This window comes from Coptis chinensis, chromosome 1 (assembly GCF_015680905.1).
Source record: "Coptis chinensis isolate HL-2020 chromosome 1, ASM1568090v1, whole genome shotgun sequence".
In the NCBI taxonomy this organism is placed as follows: Eukaryota; Viridiplantae; Streptophyta; class Magnoliopsida; order Ranunculales; family Ranunculaceae; genus Coptis; species Coptis chinensis.
In genome coordinates, this window is record NC_141456.1 from 37,679,362 (window position 1) to 37,698,365 (window position 19,004).

Sequence of the window (19,004 nt, forward strand, 5' to 3'; positions counted from 1 at the left end):
TCGGCGGGGGCTGCTTTGCCCGCCTTGGAAGTTTGAGCATAACTACTCTCCAGTCGATCTTTGGGCCGATTTGGCTCTCATGGGATCCTTCAAATTTGGAGTTCAAAAGTTTTGGAGAGCAATCAATTCATTCATGCTCGAGTCACCATCCTTGGTTCAACAAGCAGAGTTTCATTTTACATGAGTCTATGCAAGTAACAAAAGAGCGGAAAGGACGACCTCTCGGCAAGATCTCATCGATCTTAACACAACCTTCTCGGTCCTTGGTGTGTGGCTGGAGATTTTAATAATGTTCTCTATTCTCACGAGAGAATTGGTAATCGACTTGGTACACCCAAGGAAACTTATCCCTTTGCGGCTTGTCTTAACTCTGTTGGACTCTATGAACATAAGTCCAAAGGAGGGTTCTTTACATGGACTAACAATGGTTCCGCTCTATCGCGAAATGGTCTAAGATAGACAGTGCCTTATCAATTCCTTGTGGGCTACCCATTTCTCATCTTCTCGGTGGAAGTTTTACCCCGGTGGTCTTTCGGACCATACGCTATCCTAATCTCGGTCTCCAACTCTTATACACGGAGCGCTTTCGTGTCTCAGTAACTCTTGGGTTGTGAATCATGCCTTCAAGGAAACTCTTCTAAAGTGCTGGTCTATCCCTAGACATGGCAATCCACCGTTTATGCTCTGTAAGAAACTAAAGTTGTTCAAGGAAGCTCTTAAAGGCTGGCCTAAGTTTAGTTCCACGGATCTACAAAATCAGGTGGTAGCTGCCAGGGCCAACCTAGAAGACATCCAAATGCAAATGCAGAAGCGCCCTTTTGATACTCATCTTTCTGTTCTAGAAGGCCGCCGTAGATCTGAGCTTTGCGATCTTATGCTTATGGAGGAGTATGATCTCATGCAGAGGACTAACACTGACTGGTTATCCTTTGGTGACAAAGGAAACGCTTTCTTCCACAATGCCGTAAAGGAAAAGAAGATAAGGAACAACATTTGGTCTATTCTGGATACTCAAGGATATCAGCAGGAAGGACAGGCTAATGTTGCTAAGACTTTCATATCCTTCTATAGGGATCTGTTGGGTTCCTCTTCCTCGCCCTCTTGTAATCCTGGGCTTCTGGAGCAGCTTAATCTCCAGGAGCTGCCTCTTGAGAGTGCAGATAGTTTGATCAAGGATTTTGATATCATGGAAATCAAGGAAGCACTCTTTTCTATGGATGATAACAAAACGCCGGGGCCTGACGGGTTCAATGCCTTCTTCTTTAAGAAAGCTTGGGATATAGTTGGGGAAGACTTCTCTCTTGCAATTCAGCATATGTTCAATCGGAAGTTCATTCCAAGGGGTATAAACTCCACCCTTCTTTGCTTGATTCCAAAAACCCTTGCGCCTTCAAAGGTTGATGAATTCAGGCCCATTGCCTGCTGTAACACTATTTACAAGTGTGTGGCCAAGCTTCTAACAAGCAGGATGAAGGAATTTATGCCACTCATAACTTCTCACGCATCGACCTTCGTCCCGGCGGGAACATCCAAGATAATATTATTCTTGCGCATGAGCTTATTCGAGGTTACAACAGGAAATACGGCACCAGGAATTGTGCAATCAAGATAGACATAAAGAAGGCCTTTGATTCAGTCAATTGGGAAGCCATGGGTATGATTTTGATGAGATTTGGGTTTCCTCCTATCTTCATAGAATGGCTTTCGATGTGCTTCACCACCCCCTCTTATTCCATTATCATCAATGGAACATCTGAAGGATTCTTCGAACGTGGACAAGGTCTTAGGCAGGGCGACCCAATTTCACCATATCTATTTGTCCTGGTGATGGAGGTGCTCTCTGGCCTTCTAAAGCAAGCTCTCTCTGCTGGCCACATTCACCCGCACTCTAAATGCCTGAAGCTGAGTATCTCTCACTTATTTTTTGTGGATGATGCTATGATTTTTTGCAAAGGAGATATGGCATCTATTCTTGCAATAAAGGAAATCCTAGTACGTTTTAGCACTTCACAGTTTGAATATCAATTCAGATAAATCATCATTTGTTGGTTGGGTGTATGTCACATGCAAAGCAGTCTGGACTTGGCAAATGCTTTGGGTATACCCCTTATCTCTCCGCCTCTTATATATCTTGGTCTACCGCTAACCTCATCAAGGTTAGGTATACGAGATTGTCTACCTTTAGTAGAGCGACTGATCTTCTTCGGATCTCTAATTGGAAGAATTTTTCTTTGTCAAGGGCTGGTCGACTTGAACTTATCCAATCAGTTCTCTCATCCTTTCAAGTATATTGGTCTAAAACCTTTGTTTTACCAAAGAAAGTCCTGGACAATGTTTCTAAGATCTGCAACCGTTTTCTATGGTCGGGGCCCAACATGACAAGGAAGATGCATCATGCCAGCCATGAGGTACTACGGTATGCTAAAGATCAGGGTGGACTGGGCATGATAGATGCCAGAACTTGGAATAAGGCGGCTTACTGCGGCCTGATCTTCCGATTAGCTGAGAAGGATGGATCTTTGTGGTCAAACTGGACTTGGAGCCAACATATAAAGCAATCCTTCTTTTGGACTATGAAAATACCGACAAAGAAGCTGCTCTTGGGTATGGAGGGGGGATTCTCAAGCATCGAACATTGCTCGAAACATGTCCGATATGTTATAGCAGATGGGACTAACACCCTCTTACGGCATGATCCATGGTGCTTTCGTGTCAACCGCTTTGGGAATCATCGAAGCGAGACACTCCTTTCTTTACCAATGGATGCAAAGGTCGTGAAATTCTGTCTCTCAAGGTAACCGGTCCTCTATGGTGGAATCTATCTCGACAGCTCCTTGAAAAACCGCATCTTGAATCTGAAGTGAATAGTTACCTAGACAAAGATGAGGTTATTTGGTCACGAGTAGTAGTAGCGGAGAATTCTCGATGAAATCAGCATATGCGATTCTGCGAAAGGAGAGAAAAAGGTAAAATGGTACAGGGGTGGTCTGGGGAAAGCTCTCTATCCCAAAATTCTCTTTTACATTGTGGCAATTGCTCTCAAACTGTCTTCCCACTCAGGATCGATTGATACAGAAAAAGACCTTGAACTTCTCTGAATGCAGTCTATGTGGTACGTCCTCAGAGCACTCAAAGCATTTATTCTTCGACTGTCAATACTCAAAGCAGGTCTGGGCCTCTATTAAAAATAACCTTGGACTCGGGGAGCTGGTCAAAGACTCCTCATCAGAATGGTATAGTATTTTCAGGTTATGTCGGCAAACCACCACCTGTGCTAATATCTTCAAAGCTTTTATTGGAGCTACTGTCCACGAGATTTGGAGCGAAAGGAACAGACGGAAGAAGAAGAACATCTTGTTGACGCCCCAACAGTTAATCTCAAAGATTATGGTCACAATGAAACTGTACATACAGAAAAATCTAACAGAGGTCAAAGATTCTTACTCTCTGCGAGCTCTTGCTGAAAGGTTGGGACTGCATATGAACTTTAAACCTCAGGAAGTTCTTTGGTGCAAGTGGAAGTCAGCGGAACAAGATGCTTACATGCTTAACACTGATGGTTCGGTCCAGCAAAATGGAAGTGGGTATGGAGGGGCTATACGAGATAGCTTGGGTAATGTAGTTCGCGCTTATGCAGGGTGCTCGTCAAAGAACTCAGTCATATACCAGGAAATCCAAGCCATTGCAGTTGGGCTTAGGCAGGCCCAAGAGATGGGTATAGAAAAACTGGAAGTCAATTCGGACTCTCTGGGAGCCATAAACATTTTGAAAGGGAATGAATGCAGTCCATGGTATTGTGCTAATACGGTAGCCTACATTAGAAGTATTACTTGCTCTTTTGCTAAATGTTCTTTTAGCCATACCTTTCGAGAAGGAAATCAGGTAGCTGACTATCTTTCAAAATTGTATAGATCGCCAGATGATGGTAATGTTGTATTCTCTCCTCCTCTAGACGAGAAGTTACATCGTATCATAGAGGCAGATAGAATAGGAACTATGTATCCCCGTTTTTCTTCTAATACAGGTTGAGGTCAGCCATAACCTCTAGATTATTAAAAAAAAAAAAAAACACCGAACACTTTTCTTATAATACAAATCATTAATCTATCATAATTGTGTAATAATTTATTTAAACAATTATTTGCAAAATTGAATTAGTAATAATCAATTACCAACACATCATAATTGAATTAGGAAAATTGAAATCCAATTTAAAAAATTGGGTTAAGAACAACACAATTAGTTACACCAACACAATTACATGCACTCTGCACTTTTTATCTGTTATGACATAGTATCTATATAACCAAATTAAAACATGTAATCAAACATGCCAAAATCTAAAATAATAATTTGTTTTATATCTAAACTTGTTATTTTATTTTATTTTTCAATTGTGAATCATAAACTAGTTTGGGGTTTGGGGTTTAGGGTTTAGGGTTTATAAATTTCGTACCAACATATTTCACTAAATTATTCGAAATAATAATTTGTTTTATATCTAAACTTGTTATTTGTTATTTTCTTTTTCAAATTGTGAATCATAAACTAGTTTGGGGGTTTGGGGTTTAGGGTTTACAAATTTTGTACCAACATATTTCACTTAATTATTCAAAATAATTATTTGTTTTATATCTAAGCTTGTTATTTGTTATTTTTTTTTTTCAAATTGTGAATCATAAACTAGTTTGGGGGTTTGGGGTTTAGGGTTCAGGGTTTACAAATTTCGTACCGACATAAACAAAATTTTATTTCAAACATATTTCACTCAATTATCCAAATCTAAAATAATAATTTGTTTTATATCTAAACTTGTTATTTTTCATTTTTTTTTTCAATTGTGAATAATAAACTAGTTTGGGGTTTCGGGTTTATAAACATATTTTACTCAATTATTCAAAATATATCAAAATTTTAAATATCTCTACATAGAATACTAAAGTTTCACATATACTCCTCCTTACTCATTTTTTCATCAAAATCTTTACTCCTTACATAGAATACTCAAGTTTCTCTACATATAATACCCAATCAAAATCCTAAATGGAACACGAAGATGAAAAAGAAACATTTGAGGTAATGCTTGAGGTCCAATAACAAATTAGAGAAGGAGAAAATAGAAGAAATGTTGAATATGAAGAAGTGGAACAAAATATTGAAGGTGAAGGTGAAGAAGTTGAAGAAATAGAAGATGCGACTAGTCGAGCAAATGAGATGCCGAGAAATCGTCGATGACAAAGACAAGCAAACCTAAATAATGAGGTAACACTTGATTAGAATGAATACAAAACACTTAATTGATTGAATTAATGAATAAATGAATCTACAAGAGAGCATTGATTAGAATGAATGCAAATCACTTGATTGATTGAATGAATGAATGAATGCAAAACACGAGCCCAAACGACATGGCTGGGTCGTTTGGACCCTATGGAACTACATGGCTGGGTCGTTTGGACCCTATATGGAACTACATGACTGGGTCGTTTGGACTAAATTTAGTGAGAAGTTTATTTTTTTTGTGACTTTGAAATCCCTCATTACCCAAATTGTTTGAGACGCTTGTTTTATTCTATATGTAAGATCCTTTGCCACTATCCGAGAACCAATCCTTTGCAAACTCGAATGACATGGATTGTTAACCGATTTTAAGTGATACAACAAAAATTTTTACTACGGAAAGGGTATGATGGAGTAGGCATTGATTTCATTTTTTTTTTAAAATTTCTAAATGTAATTTTATTAGTGTATTAATAATAGTTATTGTTTTTTTTTATATGTTTAGGTCTTTCATACACGTAACGAGGCAATTGGTTGGGCAACCGCTAGAGGAAAACAAGTTAATGTGGTTGTGGTCATTGAAAAGTTGGAGTATGCTAAGGGAAATCGAGTAGCAAGATTGAATTTTGCTTGCGAGTGCTTGGGTGTATATCGGTCACACAAGAAGGAAGACGTAAGGAGGGCAAATAAGAGAAGGTTGGGAACCAAGAAATCGGGATGTCCATTTAAGTTAAAAGGCATTTTCCAACGCGGCACTGTCGATAGTTGGAAAATAGAAGTTAGAAATGGTATTCACAACCATGTATTGGCGAAGACCCTTGAAGGACATGCATTTGTTATTCATCTGACCGTTCCCAGAGTTTGAGTACTTGTCAGAGATGAGTAAGTGTGGAATAAAGCCTAAACAAATTTTGGATTCCATTAATAATAGGTATCATGAAAATATATCTAGTATATCACAAGTCTACACTGCAAGGCAGAAGGTGAGGAGATTAGATATGAACGGTCTCACACAATTGCAGAGATTGCATGAGTTGTTAGCAAAAGAACATTATTTTGAGGAGTTGAGACATGATGAGAATACCGAGGAGATAACGGGGTTGTTATGGGCCCATCCAGAAGGTGTTAAGTTGGCTAGAACTTTTCTAATAGTTTTCATGTTAGACGCTACCTACAAAACTAACAGATATCGGTGGCCTTTCGTACAGTTTGTTGGGGTGAGTTCAACGTGGAAGTCTTTCACCGTGTGTCGTGTCTTTGCCGATCTAAAACAACAAATGATCGTGTGGGCCCTACATCAGTTTAGTGGCTTGCTTGGTGACATAAGCCCATTTGTGATTATGTCTGACAGAGACTTGGCCCTGATGAGTGCCGCTGACAAAGTTTTTCCTAATGCACACAAATATCTATGTAAATGGCATATAGCAACGTGCGTCCTTTCAAAATATTACGATATTTTTTCAACCACAGAACTTGTAGAGAAGGCCCAGTTCTTGTGGAACACTGTAGTCAAATTAAAGACAGAGGTTATTTTCCAGCGTAGATGGGATGCTTTGGAGAAATATTACAGGATAGAGTACTCCAATTTTGTTAGTTATTTGCGAGAGACTTGGTTTTCTCACAGGAATCGATTTGTATGTTGTTGGATTGACCAACACATTCACTTTGGGAGTACAACGACCAATAGAGTTGAAGGGTCTCATGCTCAGGTCAAGCGTGTACTAGGAAATGCAAACTGTCATGATTTTTTGAGTATGTTTAGCTTAATCCACCCGATTATAGAGATCCAGATGTCCAAGATTAGAGCTACCTTCGAGAGGAGTATGATTGTAACTCAGCACCACTACCAGATTCCTTTGTTTCATGAACTCAGATGCCTTGTCTCACACAAGTGTTTGGACTTGCTATTTAAAGAAATAGATACCCGCGTAAAGCGTGTTAAAGATGGAGAGATCAGGTGTTAGTGCTATTTGTGCACGAGCCATGGATTACCATGTGCTCATGAATTAATTGAGTTTGAAGAGCAAGAGCCGTCCATCCCTTTGACTGCTATCGACCCCTTTTGGAAAATATTGTCTGCTTCTCCCAATGTGTCAGTGGGTGTTGGTCCCGATGTTACACCTTCGATCGACTTGTTCATGAAAATGTTTGCAATGGTTTCTGAAGAAGAGCAGAGGGTTATGATTAGGAAGCTTATAGAGATTGACGTACCATAAAGTACATGGCTAGTACCGCCTCGTGAGGAAGCAAAAACCAAAAGTCGGTCGAAAGGTAGCTGCAGGATAAAGCTTTCAACTGGAGATGAGAACTCTTCAAAGCGAGATCCATCTAATTTTGAACATTCTCAATGTGACCATAAGGAGTGGGTCTCGTCACAACCAAACACTACGCCCACCCAAAACACCCACACCACACCAAAAAAGAAGCCTTCTCCAAAAATATCAAGCTAAAACACTCACACCATACCAAGAAATAAGGCTTCTCCAAAAACACCAAGAGGGTTATGATTAGAGCTCGATATGATATTGCAGAAAGTTGGAATTTGGCATTCACAGCAAGGCAGTTGCAATTTATAGTGTTTCAACCAAATATGACCAAAATACTAAGTGGTGACGAAAGAGATGAAGAACGTAGAAAAGTAGTTAGAAAAGTGATGGTGATCGGGAGAATGATAAGACTGTACCTTGCGGTTGCCTACGTACCCAAATTAATCAATGGGATAAAGTCTCAAGACGTAGTTCTTTATGAAAAATAGTTTGGTATTTATATAGGTAGAGTAGAGACACCTTGTAGCTCAAGTATTCTTGTAGCTTAAGTAATTGTAATTGAATATAACTCTCAACTAATAATTATCTCTTTGATAATAAATGAATCTGGACATAAATTAATGTACATTAGTGGCAAGCCATGTGGCTAAGGTTCAGCCTTAGACACATGAGTTAATGAGCCTATACATTGATCCATTGTATTGCAAATTGGGCTTTAGCCCTGCCGATTAAACGAATAAAAATAGAGACCCCTATTAATGGACGTTTGCCACGTAGGTGGGGGTCGAAACACCTCCCCCTCTTTGGCATGCGAACAAAGTTCATATGGCAAAGAAGAAAAGACAAATCAAGGAAAAAATGGAATAAGAAAAGAGTGAGCGGAATGCCGGAATGTATAACAAAGTATCATGTGAATGTAAACGATAGGAAAATGGATAGTCGAAAAAATTCGTGAATTATCGGGAACGCAATAATGTCAAACTAACGTATACGGGACACAATGTAGTTAAATAAAAGATGGCTGAAAATGCACAGAAAAAAATAAAAGATGCACAGAAAAAATTGCAAAAGAAATTGATGGCCGAAACTGTACCGAACGCATTATGTAATAATATGAAAATTGATTTCGACGACGCATGCTAGCGGAATAGCGATATTAGGATTAGACAATTAAAATTAAATGTAGGGGCAGTTTAGTAATAATAGGAAGAAAAGGAAGTTAAATACGAATTGGATTCAAAGGTTTCAAATTAGATAAGAGTGTGGAGTAGATAAGAATTAAGATTAGAGACTAATTTGGATTAGAAAAGAATCCCACCAGCAATGGAAAACCATATCGAAAAAACCTTATATAAGTGCTGGCGCAGAACCATAAGGCTGAGCGATTCCGACGATAATTCGAAACCGCAAATCCCAATCCAAGAAAAGACATCGACGCTCATCAAACATAACGTGGTCAAGACTCCCTGAAGTCGTAGAAAGCTTTGCCTCTTCCTCAGTATTGCCAACACAGCCGCTCTAGAACTCTGTGTTTTGTCTGCGCGTTGACCAGTAGGTATGTTCTCTCTCCATCAAACTCTGTTTAGATATAAACTTGTGTCTATTTCGGTTAGGCTTACGGGACAAGGCTGGCTGGCAAAGCAACATGGCCTTTGGTGGCAGAGCACTCTAGCGACTCGCTTTCGTTCTTGCCCCATATCTATTGACATAGATGGTCTGTGCAGCAAGTGGGAAGTTGGTACCACCAATCCCACAAGAAAAGTCTGTTTCGTTGTGACAGGCCCCGATATGTGCTCTCGCCATGAAGCTTTGTGTTTATGCATTGTAGTGCTGTCGCCATTACTCTCTGTTGAGATAAAGTCTTGGGGTGGTGTGTATAGAAAGAGAAAAGTGCATGTGGAGGAAGCTGCGGACGTGAAAAAACCCGGAAGGCTGTGGAGGAAACGCTGTGATGGCGATAGATGATGGCGCCCTTATTCAAAAACTAGTTTGAACAAACACGATATGGTGCAGCGCCAGCAAAAGAAGGGCACCATACCTGCGTCGCATGGATTTGGCCCGGTGCACCCCATTTGGATAAGGTGAATCCGGTTTTTGAGCTATCTGACCCGTTCTTTTCTTCTTTTTTTTTTTTTTTTTTTTTTTTTTTAATTTTTTAATTTTTAATTTTTTTTGTGCTGCAAGTAGAAACGATCGTATTATCCGGGCGAAAGATAATCGAGAAGAAGAAGACTCGATGACGATCGTAGACTTGGTGAGGTGGAAAGAAGGTGATAGATACAACGAATACACGAAGCCGTGGCGATGGTCACTTAAGGAAATACAAAAAATATTAGTACTTGAGAGATTTGAGATGGACAAAGTGTATGATTTTAAACGAAAGTCGAAGAAGATGAAGTAGTAATGACTTACTCACAATTAAGTCGTGGAAGTGCAATTTTGTTGAGCAAAGAAATTGCGCAATTATTGGAGTAGTTGCAAATTGCACCGGGACAACTGCCAATTTTGTTCTGGTTAATCTTTACGAGAGCGCACGGTTTACAAAATGAATTTAATAGAAGGTTTGGGGCTCAAGAATTCTTCGCGTTGATACAACCTAAAACCCTAAACCCTAAACTAAAAGCTATACTTACGAAAGGGTATATAAAATTTGAAGTTGAATTCAAGAATCCAAACAGAAGATTTAAAGGGTTCCCGAAAATATATACCGGATGGAATAGATTTTTGTATCGCTTGCGAGGGAACTGGAATCCGACAGAGTTTAAAGTGCCGAACAAATTTCGAGGTAAGCCAAAATATTAGTATTGAAAATTGTACTAAGAGTAAATTGTTGACTAATATGAGTTATTTTGTGTCTAACAGAAAACACGAGTATACTACTAGAAATTGAATTGGACAAAAGGAAGTGGAGAATAACCTTCGTTTTTTCTTTAATAAATGTTCCGACGAAAGATTGGTAGATCTGAGCTACTTTGATGATATTGTTGATTTCAGAAACTATGGGGGTATCGAACGACGGCCTAATAGGTCAAGGGAGACACATAGTGAAATGGAGAACAAAAGTAAAAGACTCAAAAATGCAATATTTGGCAGTGATAGCGAGAGTGAAAAAGAAGATGGAACGGAATTAACAAAGCGAGAATTAGTGCTGTGCTTGCCAAGCACAAATAACGAATTGTACAAAAGAAAATGTTTCACAAGAAACAGGGCGAACGAAGACCAACAGAGACAAACAACGCGACAATGTATGATGCCCCGAGGGACGAGACTATAATGCAGAAAACATCCCATACGAAATATAAAACATTCTCAACACAAAGAAGAAAATGTATGTACCGTATAAAAACATAGATATGTAAAACGGCCGGGGAGATGTAATATATCGTTCTGCTTTGGTATATGCAGGAAAAGAATAGCTGGGAAGAGAATGAAACAGTGATACTTGCATAAGATAATGCAGCGAAGAACACAAAGTTGGTGAGAGAAAACAAACGGCAGAGCAAAATGCAGGAGCACAGAATCCCACGACCACTAACAAGTACAGTCAGGGGTAATACTACTCACAGAGGAAAACCACAGAATCTGCATGTTAACAGTAAGTTGACCGTTGAATTTTATTATTGTGTTTGGACGGTAATGAAATTCGTGTCTAACACTAATCCAATGAAATTGGTAGATGAAGCAGAGATGCTCAAGTTTGGAAGACGAAGCGAAGGTATTGCCAGGGACCACGCCAAGTACCAAGGACACTGGCAGAAACGCAGAAAAAGAAAAAAACAACGAAAAGAATCTGTCCAAGCCAAAAGAAAATCAAGAATTGTGGTAAAAAAGAAAGAACGATGAAACAAGCGAGATATTGTGGGGGAATGTAGGGCTGACAATCCAAAGAATATGGGATAAAGACAATGTGTCGTGCCCAATAGAGGGGCTCGAAAAATATCGAAAATGTGCCTAAAACATGGAGAATATCGAAGAATATGATAGAGCAGTGTCAATGATTTTCGACAGTCTGAAACAGGTATGTCAATATTTTTTACCAGTTATCATAAACTTGTGATTAAGTCTGAAAGATTGATGAAAAACTAGATATCTTCCTGCCGCAGGTTAAAACGGCGGTAGTACGGGTTAAAGAAATTCACGAAAAGGCCGTGAAGAAAAGTTTCGTTTCGAATGAAGTCAATGCCCTAGAAGAAATAAAGAGAGTGAAAATACTCAACCGAAAATTGGAAGAAGCAAACAAAGCGTTAAGCGGAACCAACATAGAGTTAGAAGACGAAAACAAAGACTTAATCGAGTGGACGGAAGAAGCAGAGCGGAGATCGTACGAAGAATTCAGGAAAGCCTATGAGATAATGGAAGAACACAAACGCTCAAAAGCAGAGGTGATAGAATTGAAGTCGGTCGTGGCGACCAAAGATCAGGAACTTAAGCATGCGCAAAAAGAAGTAGAGAAAATTAACAAGCGGATGATAGATGTAAACGAGTGGCTCGGCCAAGATCACGTGCAAATGACACATTATGAATCGACCATAAGACAATTGACAGAGAACCTAACAGAAATGGGAGATAAACTAGAACATGAAAAGATGAATTACAAAGATTTGTACAAGTTGTTTAAGTGAAGAACTGGTAAGGAACCATTGGATTTTCCCAAACCAATTATTATGTGATTGCATGAATGTAATACCTAAGAGCTAAAATTTCTGTTGATGAAAATAAAAATAAAGTATGGGTTGGCAATTGAATATCGTTGCGATGTCAGATAACATACCTGTGGAAAACTGACAATGTTGTTGAGTTATGTAGATGAAACGAAATAGAATGAAACGCCCCCAATGCTAACTTTAACTTGGCAAAATGAGACTAAGCGAACGTAAAAACGTTCAAAATCAAAACTGACAAAACGAAACAGGGTAACTTCGTCAGATGTTGTCATAGCGAGAGTAACAGACTAAGCGAGCGTAAAAACGTTCAAACTTAGACTAACGAAATTAAACGTGGTAAGTTTGTCAGATTTTGTCGTAACGATAGTAACGGACTAAGCGAACGTAAAAGCGTTCAAATTTAAACTGACGAAGCTAAACCTGGTAACTTCGTCAGATTTTGTCGAAGCGATAGTAACGAACTAAGCGAGCGTAAAAACGTTCAAACTTAGACTGACAAAATTAACCGTGGTAACTTCATCAGATTTTGTCGTAACGATAGATAGAAACGGACTAAGTGAGCGTAAAAGCGTTCAAACTTAGACTGACAAAATTAAACGTGGTAACTTCGTCAGATTTTGTCGTAACGATAGTAACGGACTAAGCGAGTGTAAAAACGATCAAACTTAGACTGACAAAATTAAACGTGGTAACTTCTTCAGATTTTGTCGTAACTATAGTAATGGACTAAGCGAGCGTAAAAACGTTCAAACTTAGACTGATAAAGCTAAACGTGGTAACTTCATCAGATTTTGTCGTAGCGATAATAAAGTTCGTTATAACTAAAATAATACCATTGGAACTGAAGTGAAAGAACTACTTCTTTATTGATTATCGAGTCTTGAAAAATGCAAGGATAATAACAGAAAATAAACGATTGAAATGGAAACAAACTAAAGATTGTATTTTTTTTAGGATAACGGGAAAACAACAACTAAAATCTACTTATAGAACTTGCGCAGGTGAAATGCATCCATGGCTTATCGAGAACAGTCCCATCTAAATCTCGGAGAAAATAAGATCCTTTGGTGGCGGGGCGATCAATGATGTATGTGTCCAGTTTTCTCCAAATTTATCGGAATCTATCAACCTCGTCTTTTGACAGAGTACCTAGTCATCTTTCTCGAACACTTTAAGTCAAACTTTCTTATTATATTTTTGTTTCATATCAGCCTGATAACGAATTAACTGTTGCAGACCTACATCTCTCGTCTTATCTATCAAGGCTTTGGCTTGAGCAAGTGCTTGATCATTCGACTCCAATTCCATGGCAGAAGTTCGTGTGGTTGGAGCCATCAACTCTATAGGCAAGACCGCTTCTGTACCGTAAGCAAGATTAAACGGAGAAAATCCCGTTGAATGCTTAGGCATGGTTCGATAAGCCCATATAACTGCATGAAATTCCTTAACCCAATTTCCTTTGGCCTGTTGAAGTCGCCGCTTGAGCATTGTAAGAATGGATTTGTTAGTAGCTTCAGCTTGTCCATTAGCTTGCGGATGGTACGGTGCCGAGAAATTATGACTAATCTTCAAGTCATAACAAAATTGTCAAATTTCATTAGCGTCAAATTGTTTGCCATTCTCGGAAGTCAATGATGTTAGAATACCGAAACGACAAACAATGTCACGCCAAAAGATCTTTTTAACATCCAAAGCATGGATTTGGGCTAAGGGCACAACTTCAGCCCACTTGGTAAAATAATTAGTTGCGATGAGTAAGAAACGAACACTGCTAGGAGCTTTCGGAAGAGGACCGACAATGTCAAGATCCCATTTCACAAACGGCCAAGGGCTCAAGATTGGATGAAGTTCCGTCGCTGGAAGTGTTCCCATATTAGCATATTTCTGACAAGGAACACACTTCTCAGACAAACATTTAGCATCCTTTTGCATATATGGCCACCAGTACCCTTGTGTCATTGCTCTATGAGCAAGATTTCGCCCCCGGGAGTGGTTTCCACATAGGCCTGAATGAATTTTCGCTAGGATGAGTAAACCTTCAACTTTGATGAGACAACGAAGCGTAGGGTTAAGACTTGTGCCTTTGCGATAAAGTTGCAAAAGACCGTCCGAAGTCGAGATGAGACAATATTTCCAAGCCTCGCATTTGACACGATCACCACTTTTTGATCGGGAGGCAAGATGTGATCATGTAAATATATGATATAAGGAAGACGCCAATCATCCTTGTCACAAGGCGTAAGCGAAAAACTTAGCTCTACATCAGGAACTTCTGGAGCATTGTCAGCTTCATGATTATCGTCGGTATGGACCGAGACAATATCATTGATAGGATCATTGGGGTCATCTGATAACATAAGTTGTGGACCAAGTGTTTTCTCTGCAATGACAACTTGATTATCAAGATCACGCTTGCGCTTCCAAGTTAGCACAAGAGATATCAAATTGGCATGATGTGATTCGTCACAAAATATCTGGACGAAAAAAGAACTCTGAGTGATGTACATATCGCGCAAATCCTTGATGGACAGATTGATACTCGGCTCTTTTTGAAATTCAATGGTAATCTAGCAGGGCTCATCGGATTTAACTGCTGCAGATAAATATGCGAGAGAATCAGCATGTCACACATCATGACGCGGACGTTGCACAATACTGATAGATTCAAAATTTTGAACAATCCGATGAATTAAGTCCAAATAAGTCGCCATTCTCTCATCATGAGCTGCATACGATCCTCCAAATTGGCTAGTGACTAACTTAGAATCTGTAAATAATTGTAACTTAGTCGCCCCCAGGTGAAGAGCAGTGCGCAAGCCGCAAATGACAGCTTCGTACTCGGCCTCATTATTTGAAGCATCAAAACCCAAACGCACTGACTTATCAATTTTTTCTCCATTCGGCTGCAAGATTACACACCCAATACCGGAGCCAGACTTATTATGCGAACCATCAGTATAAACAATCCAACAATCGGCAGATACATCTGATAAGTGTGGCAAGTCATCGCCCCCAAGAGGTAATGACGTGTTGTCGACGACATTTTCTTCGTCCAGTAATGCGTCAGACATAGGAATATCATCAATAGGAAAATCAATCACTAGCGAAGCTAAAGCTTGTCCTTTCTCAGATGTGCGAGTTTCAAAAACAATACTATAAGCGCTAAGGTAACTTTCCCATTCTGCGAGGTGACTTGATTCCTGGGCATTGCGAAAAACTTTCGTAGTGGATATTCGGTATAAACTTTGAGAACTCGACCCTGGAATTAAGGCTTAAGACGTCGGGCAGCGTGAACCAAAGCTAATGCAATTTTTTCTACTTGAGAATACCTTGTTTCTGCCGTTATAAGAGTCTCACTAACAACGAATATATGACGACCATAGTCACCGTCGACAAATAAGACGGCGCTTACGGCATGATCAGTAACGGTTAAATATAGACCTATAGGCTGCCCCGTTGCTGGACTAGCAAGAACTGGAGGTTGGACTAAGTATGCTTTCAAGTGACGAAATGCAAATTGATGCGTTTTTCAATGTTTGGAAAAAAGAACGGCATCGATCAGAATACCGAGAGATAAAGCGATTTAGGGAAACCAAGCATCTTGTAAGTTATTGAATCTCTTTCTTTGACGTCGGAGAAGGCATTTCAAAAATAGCCCAAATCTGATCCGGATTTGCTTCAATTCCGTGTCTAGTCATCATGTATCCTAAGAATTTACCAGACAATAAACCGAAAGAACACTTAGCCTGATTCAAACGCATGTTGACATTGGAGAGTCTGTTGAAAACAGCTTGCAAATCAGTAAGATGATCAGGTGCTTCTGTAGATTTGACAACCATGTCCTCAATGTATGCTTCGACTGTCTTTCCAAGTAGATCAGAAAAAATGGTGTTGACTAGCTTTTGATATGTGGCTCTAGCATTTTTCAAACCGAAAAGCATTATCTGGTAACAGTAAATTTCTTGGTCTGTAATGAATGCAGTGAACTCTTGGTCCTCAATGAATAACGGAATATGATAATAACCAGAATAAGCATCCAAAAAAGACAAACGCTGAAAACCAGATGTTGCATCAACCATTTCAGATATAAGAGGCAACGGATACGGATGAATCAGACATGCTTTATTAAGATTTGTGAAATCAATACAAACACATAATTTGTCGTTCTTTTTAGGCACTGCGACTACATTCGACAGCCATGTTGGATAAGTTACAGGCCTTATAAAATTAACAGACAAGAGACGGTCGATTTCTTCTTTCAACTTCATCTTTCTATCAGGGGCCACCCTTCGGGGCTTTTTTCGAACCGATTTTGCATTGGGATCAATGTCGAGTTTATGACAAGCCACAGAAGGATCTATACCAGGCATTTGCTCTATTCGCCAAGCAAAAATATGACTATTCTTCCTCAATAACAAAATAAGCTATTGTCTCTCCGATTCTGAAAGTTCGACTGAAATTAAAGTTGTCTCTTCAGAGAGTTGGCTAATTTGAACTTCTAAAAGTGGATCGACGGTCGGGGGTCCTTTAACATTTCTATTGGCAGAGTAAACTGAGGGTCTCGGATGCTGTAATTGCTATTTGACGGCGTTAGAACTAAAAATAGTTCGTCCAACAACTTCAGACTTCTTATAATCATCGAGAACATTATCGTGGCAAATTAGAGATGCAAGTTGATCGCTGCGCACTTTATAGACTTTACTATTGAATGGGAACTTGATAGCTTATGATATATTGAGACGACAGCTTCCATATAATGAATCCAATCGCGACCAAGGATGACATTATAATCATTGACAACATTTCTATTGGCAGAGTAAACTGAGGGTCCCGGATGCTGTAATTGCTATTTGACGGCGTTGGAACTAAAAATAGTTCGTCCAATGACTTCAGACTTCTTATAATCATCGAAAATATTATCGTGGCAAATTAGAGATGCAAGTTGATCGCTGCGCACTTTACAGACTTTACTATTGAATGAGAACTTGATGGCTTGATGATATGTTGAGACGACAGCTTCCATATAATGAATCCAATCGCGACCAAGGATGACATTGTAAGGGGATTTACAATCCATCAATAGGAAATCAATATTAACTTCCTTCGGCATAAGAGTGACCGGGAGAGAAACCTTTCCAACGCAATGAGTAGCGGTACCATCAAAACCAATGATAGACGCATTTTTAGGAGTGACCAAGTTATCAATAAAAGGAATACTGTGATAACACCCAAAAAACATGACACTAGCTGAACTACCAGTGTCGATCATTATACGGTGTACATGCATACAGCTGATATACGCAGTTATCACGACAGCATCATAATGAAGAACATGCACTCCCATTAGATCTTGGTTAGTGAAACACAATGGTTCGTCTTCAATAGTCTCTGTGCGAAAACCTTCTACGAAATTGATCCCGTTAACTTTGTAAAAATTAGAAAGATATTTGACTTTAAAATGACGAGCATTTTTCCATTGAGTATTAGACAATGAATTAATGGCGGCATGTCCAACCTTAATGACATTGTGATCGGTTACAGTTAAAGCTTGAGTTGTCACTTTTTTCTACACATATTGATCAAGTTTCCCATTCTTCACAAGCTTTTCAATTCTTCCCCACAAAGACTAACAATTCTCAGTCTCATGACCATAATCATTATGAAATTTGCACCATAACGATTTATCGCGAGTTGTTTTAGTGTCGTCGTGCAGGGGAAACGGCAGAATAAACAAACTTTTATCCTTGATTTTGTCATAAACTACTGCATATTTAGTATTAAGCGGAGTTAATTCAAAATCAGTAAAAGGCTTTCCGGTCCTGTTCGTGGAGTCTTCTTTCTTATACGGAGGCTTCTGACTGGGTTGCTGGTGATCAAAAGTTAGATTCTTCTATTTGTTTCGCTGATCATTAAAATCCTTTCCTTTCTTATCGTTGTTACGAGAAGTTCGAGCAGCCGTGTCGTCCTCAACATTGATAAATTGTTGAACTTGCTATATAACACACGTCGGGAAGATGGAATGTCCCGAACAAGAGAGTTGTACAACCCGTCTTTATCAAATAAAATAGCTTCTTTAAAAGCATAGACCACCATTAGATCGGACTGCTCAGAAATCTTAGCTGCAGCTTGGCGGAAATGAGTGACAAAACTATGGAAAGTTTCATCACGTTGTTGCTTGATGTTGAAAAGAACTCGGACACCATTTGGATGTTTTAGATTATGATGAAAACGTTTCGAAAACTTTTGGATTAAGTCCTTGAACCGACGAATAGATCGCGGGGGTAATTCGCTAAACCATACCAACGCTTCTCCTTTTAATGTAGAAGGGAAAAGTTTGCATTTTAAAGCATCATCACCTCCTGATAAAACCAGTTTGTTCGTGAAATTAATAACATGAAGCATAGGGCAACCTTTGACATCATCATATTGATCAAACTCTAGTTGTTTGAAGTCTTTGTTATGCGTAGCCCGTTGGACGGCGAGAGAAAATTTGTCCAAAATACCATCTTCAATTGCCAGATTCTCTAGTGTCGATTCAAAAGGATCGCTATCCATAAGAGCTTTTTTAATCATTTCTTTGACATGTTGATGAGTCATCAGATCCATATCTGCTGGCTCGTAATCATAGTCGCGATGATGCCTATGGGAACGAATGGAACGAGAAGAAAATGACGAAGATTCATCGTGACTGTGTCGAGATGATTGTGGACGGTATGGTGTGACTGCAGTACGATATCCTTCAGAATGATAAGAATCGTGTCACTGAGGTATTTCTCAAAATTGATTGTTTCGA

General features: G+C 39.2%; 2 protein-coding genes across 2 annotated transcripts; one reads left to right on the top strand and one right to left on the bottom strand.

Annotated features, from left to right (window-relative positions):
- Nucleotides 1-3,396: 3,396 nt before the first annotated feature.
- On the top strand, nt 3,397-4,029 carry LOC147523840 (uncharacterized). The gene has a single exon (XM_086572600.1). It carries the CDS (start codon nt 3,397-3,399, stop codon nt 4,027-4,029), a length of 633 nt encoding a protein of 210 aa, XP_086428726.1.
- A 10,806-nt stretch (nt 4,030-14,835) lies between these two features.
- On the bottom strand, nt 14,836-16,581 carry LOC147523841 (uncharacterized). The gene is made up of 4 exons (XM_086572619.1): nt 15,930-16,581; nt 15,624-15,706; nt 15,196-15,411; nt 14,836-15,114 (listed from the first exon to the last, which is right to left on the bottom strand). Exons 1-4 carry the CDS (start codon nt 16,579-16,581, stop codon nt 14,836-14,838), a joined length of 1,230 nt encoding a protein of 409 aa, XP_086428745.1.
- Between the last annotated feature and the right edge of the window lie 2,423 nt (nt 16,582-19,004).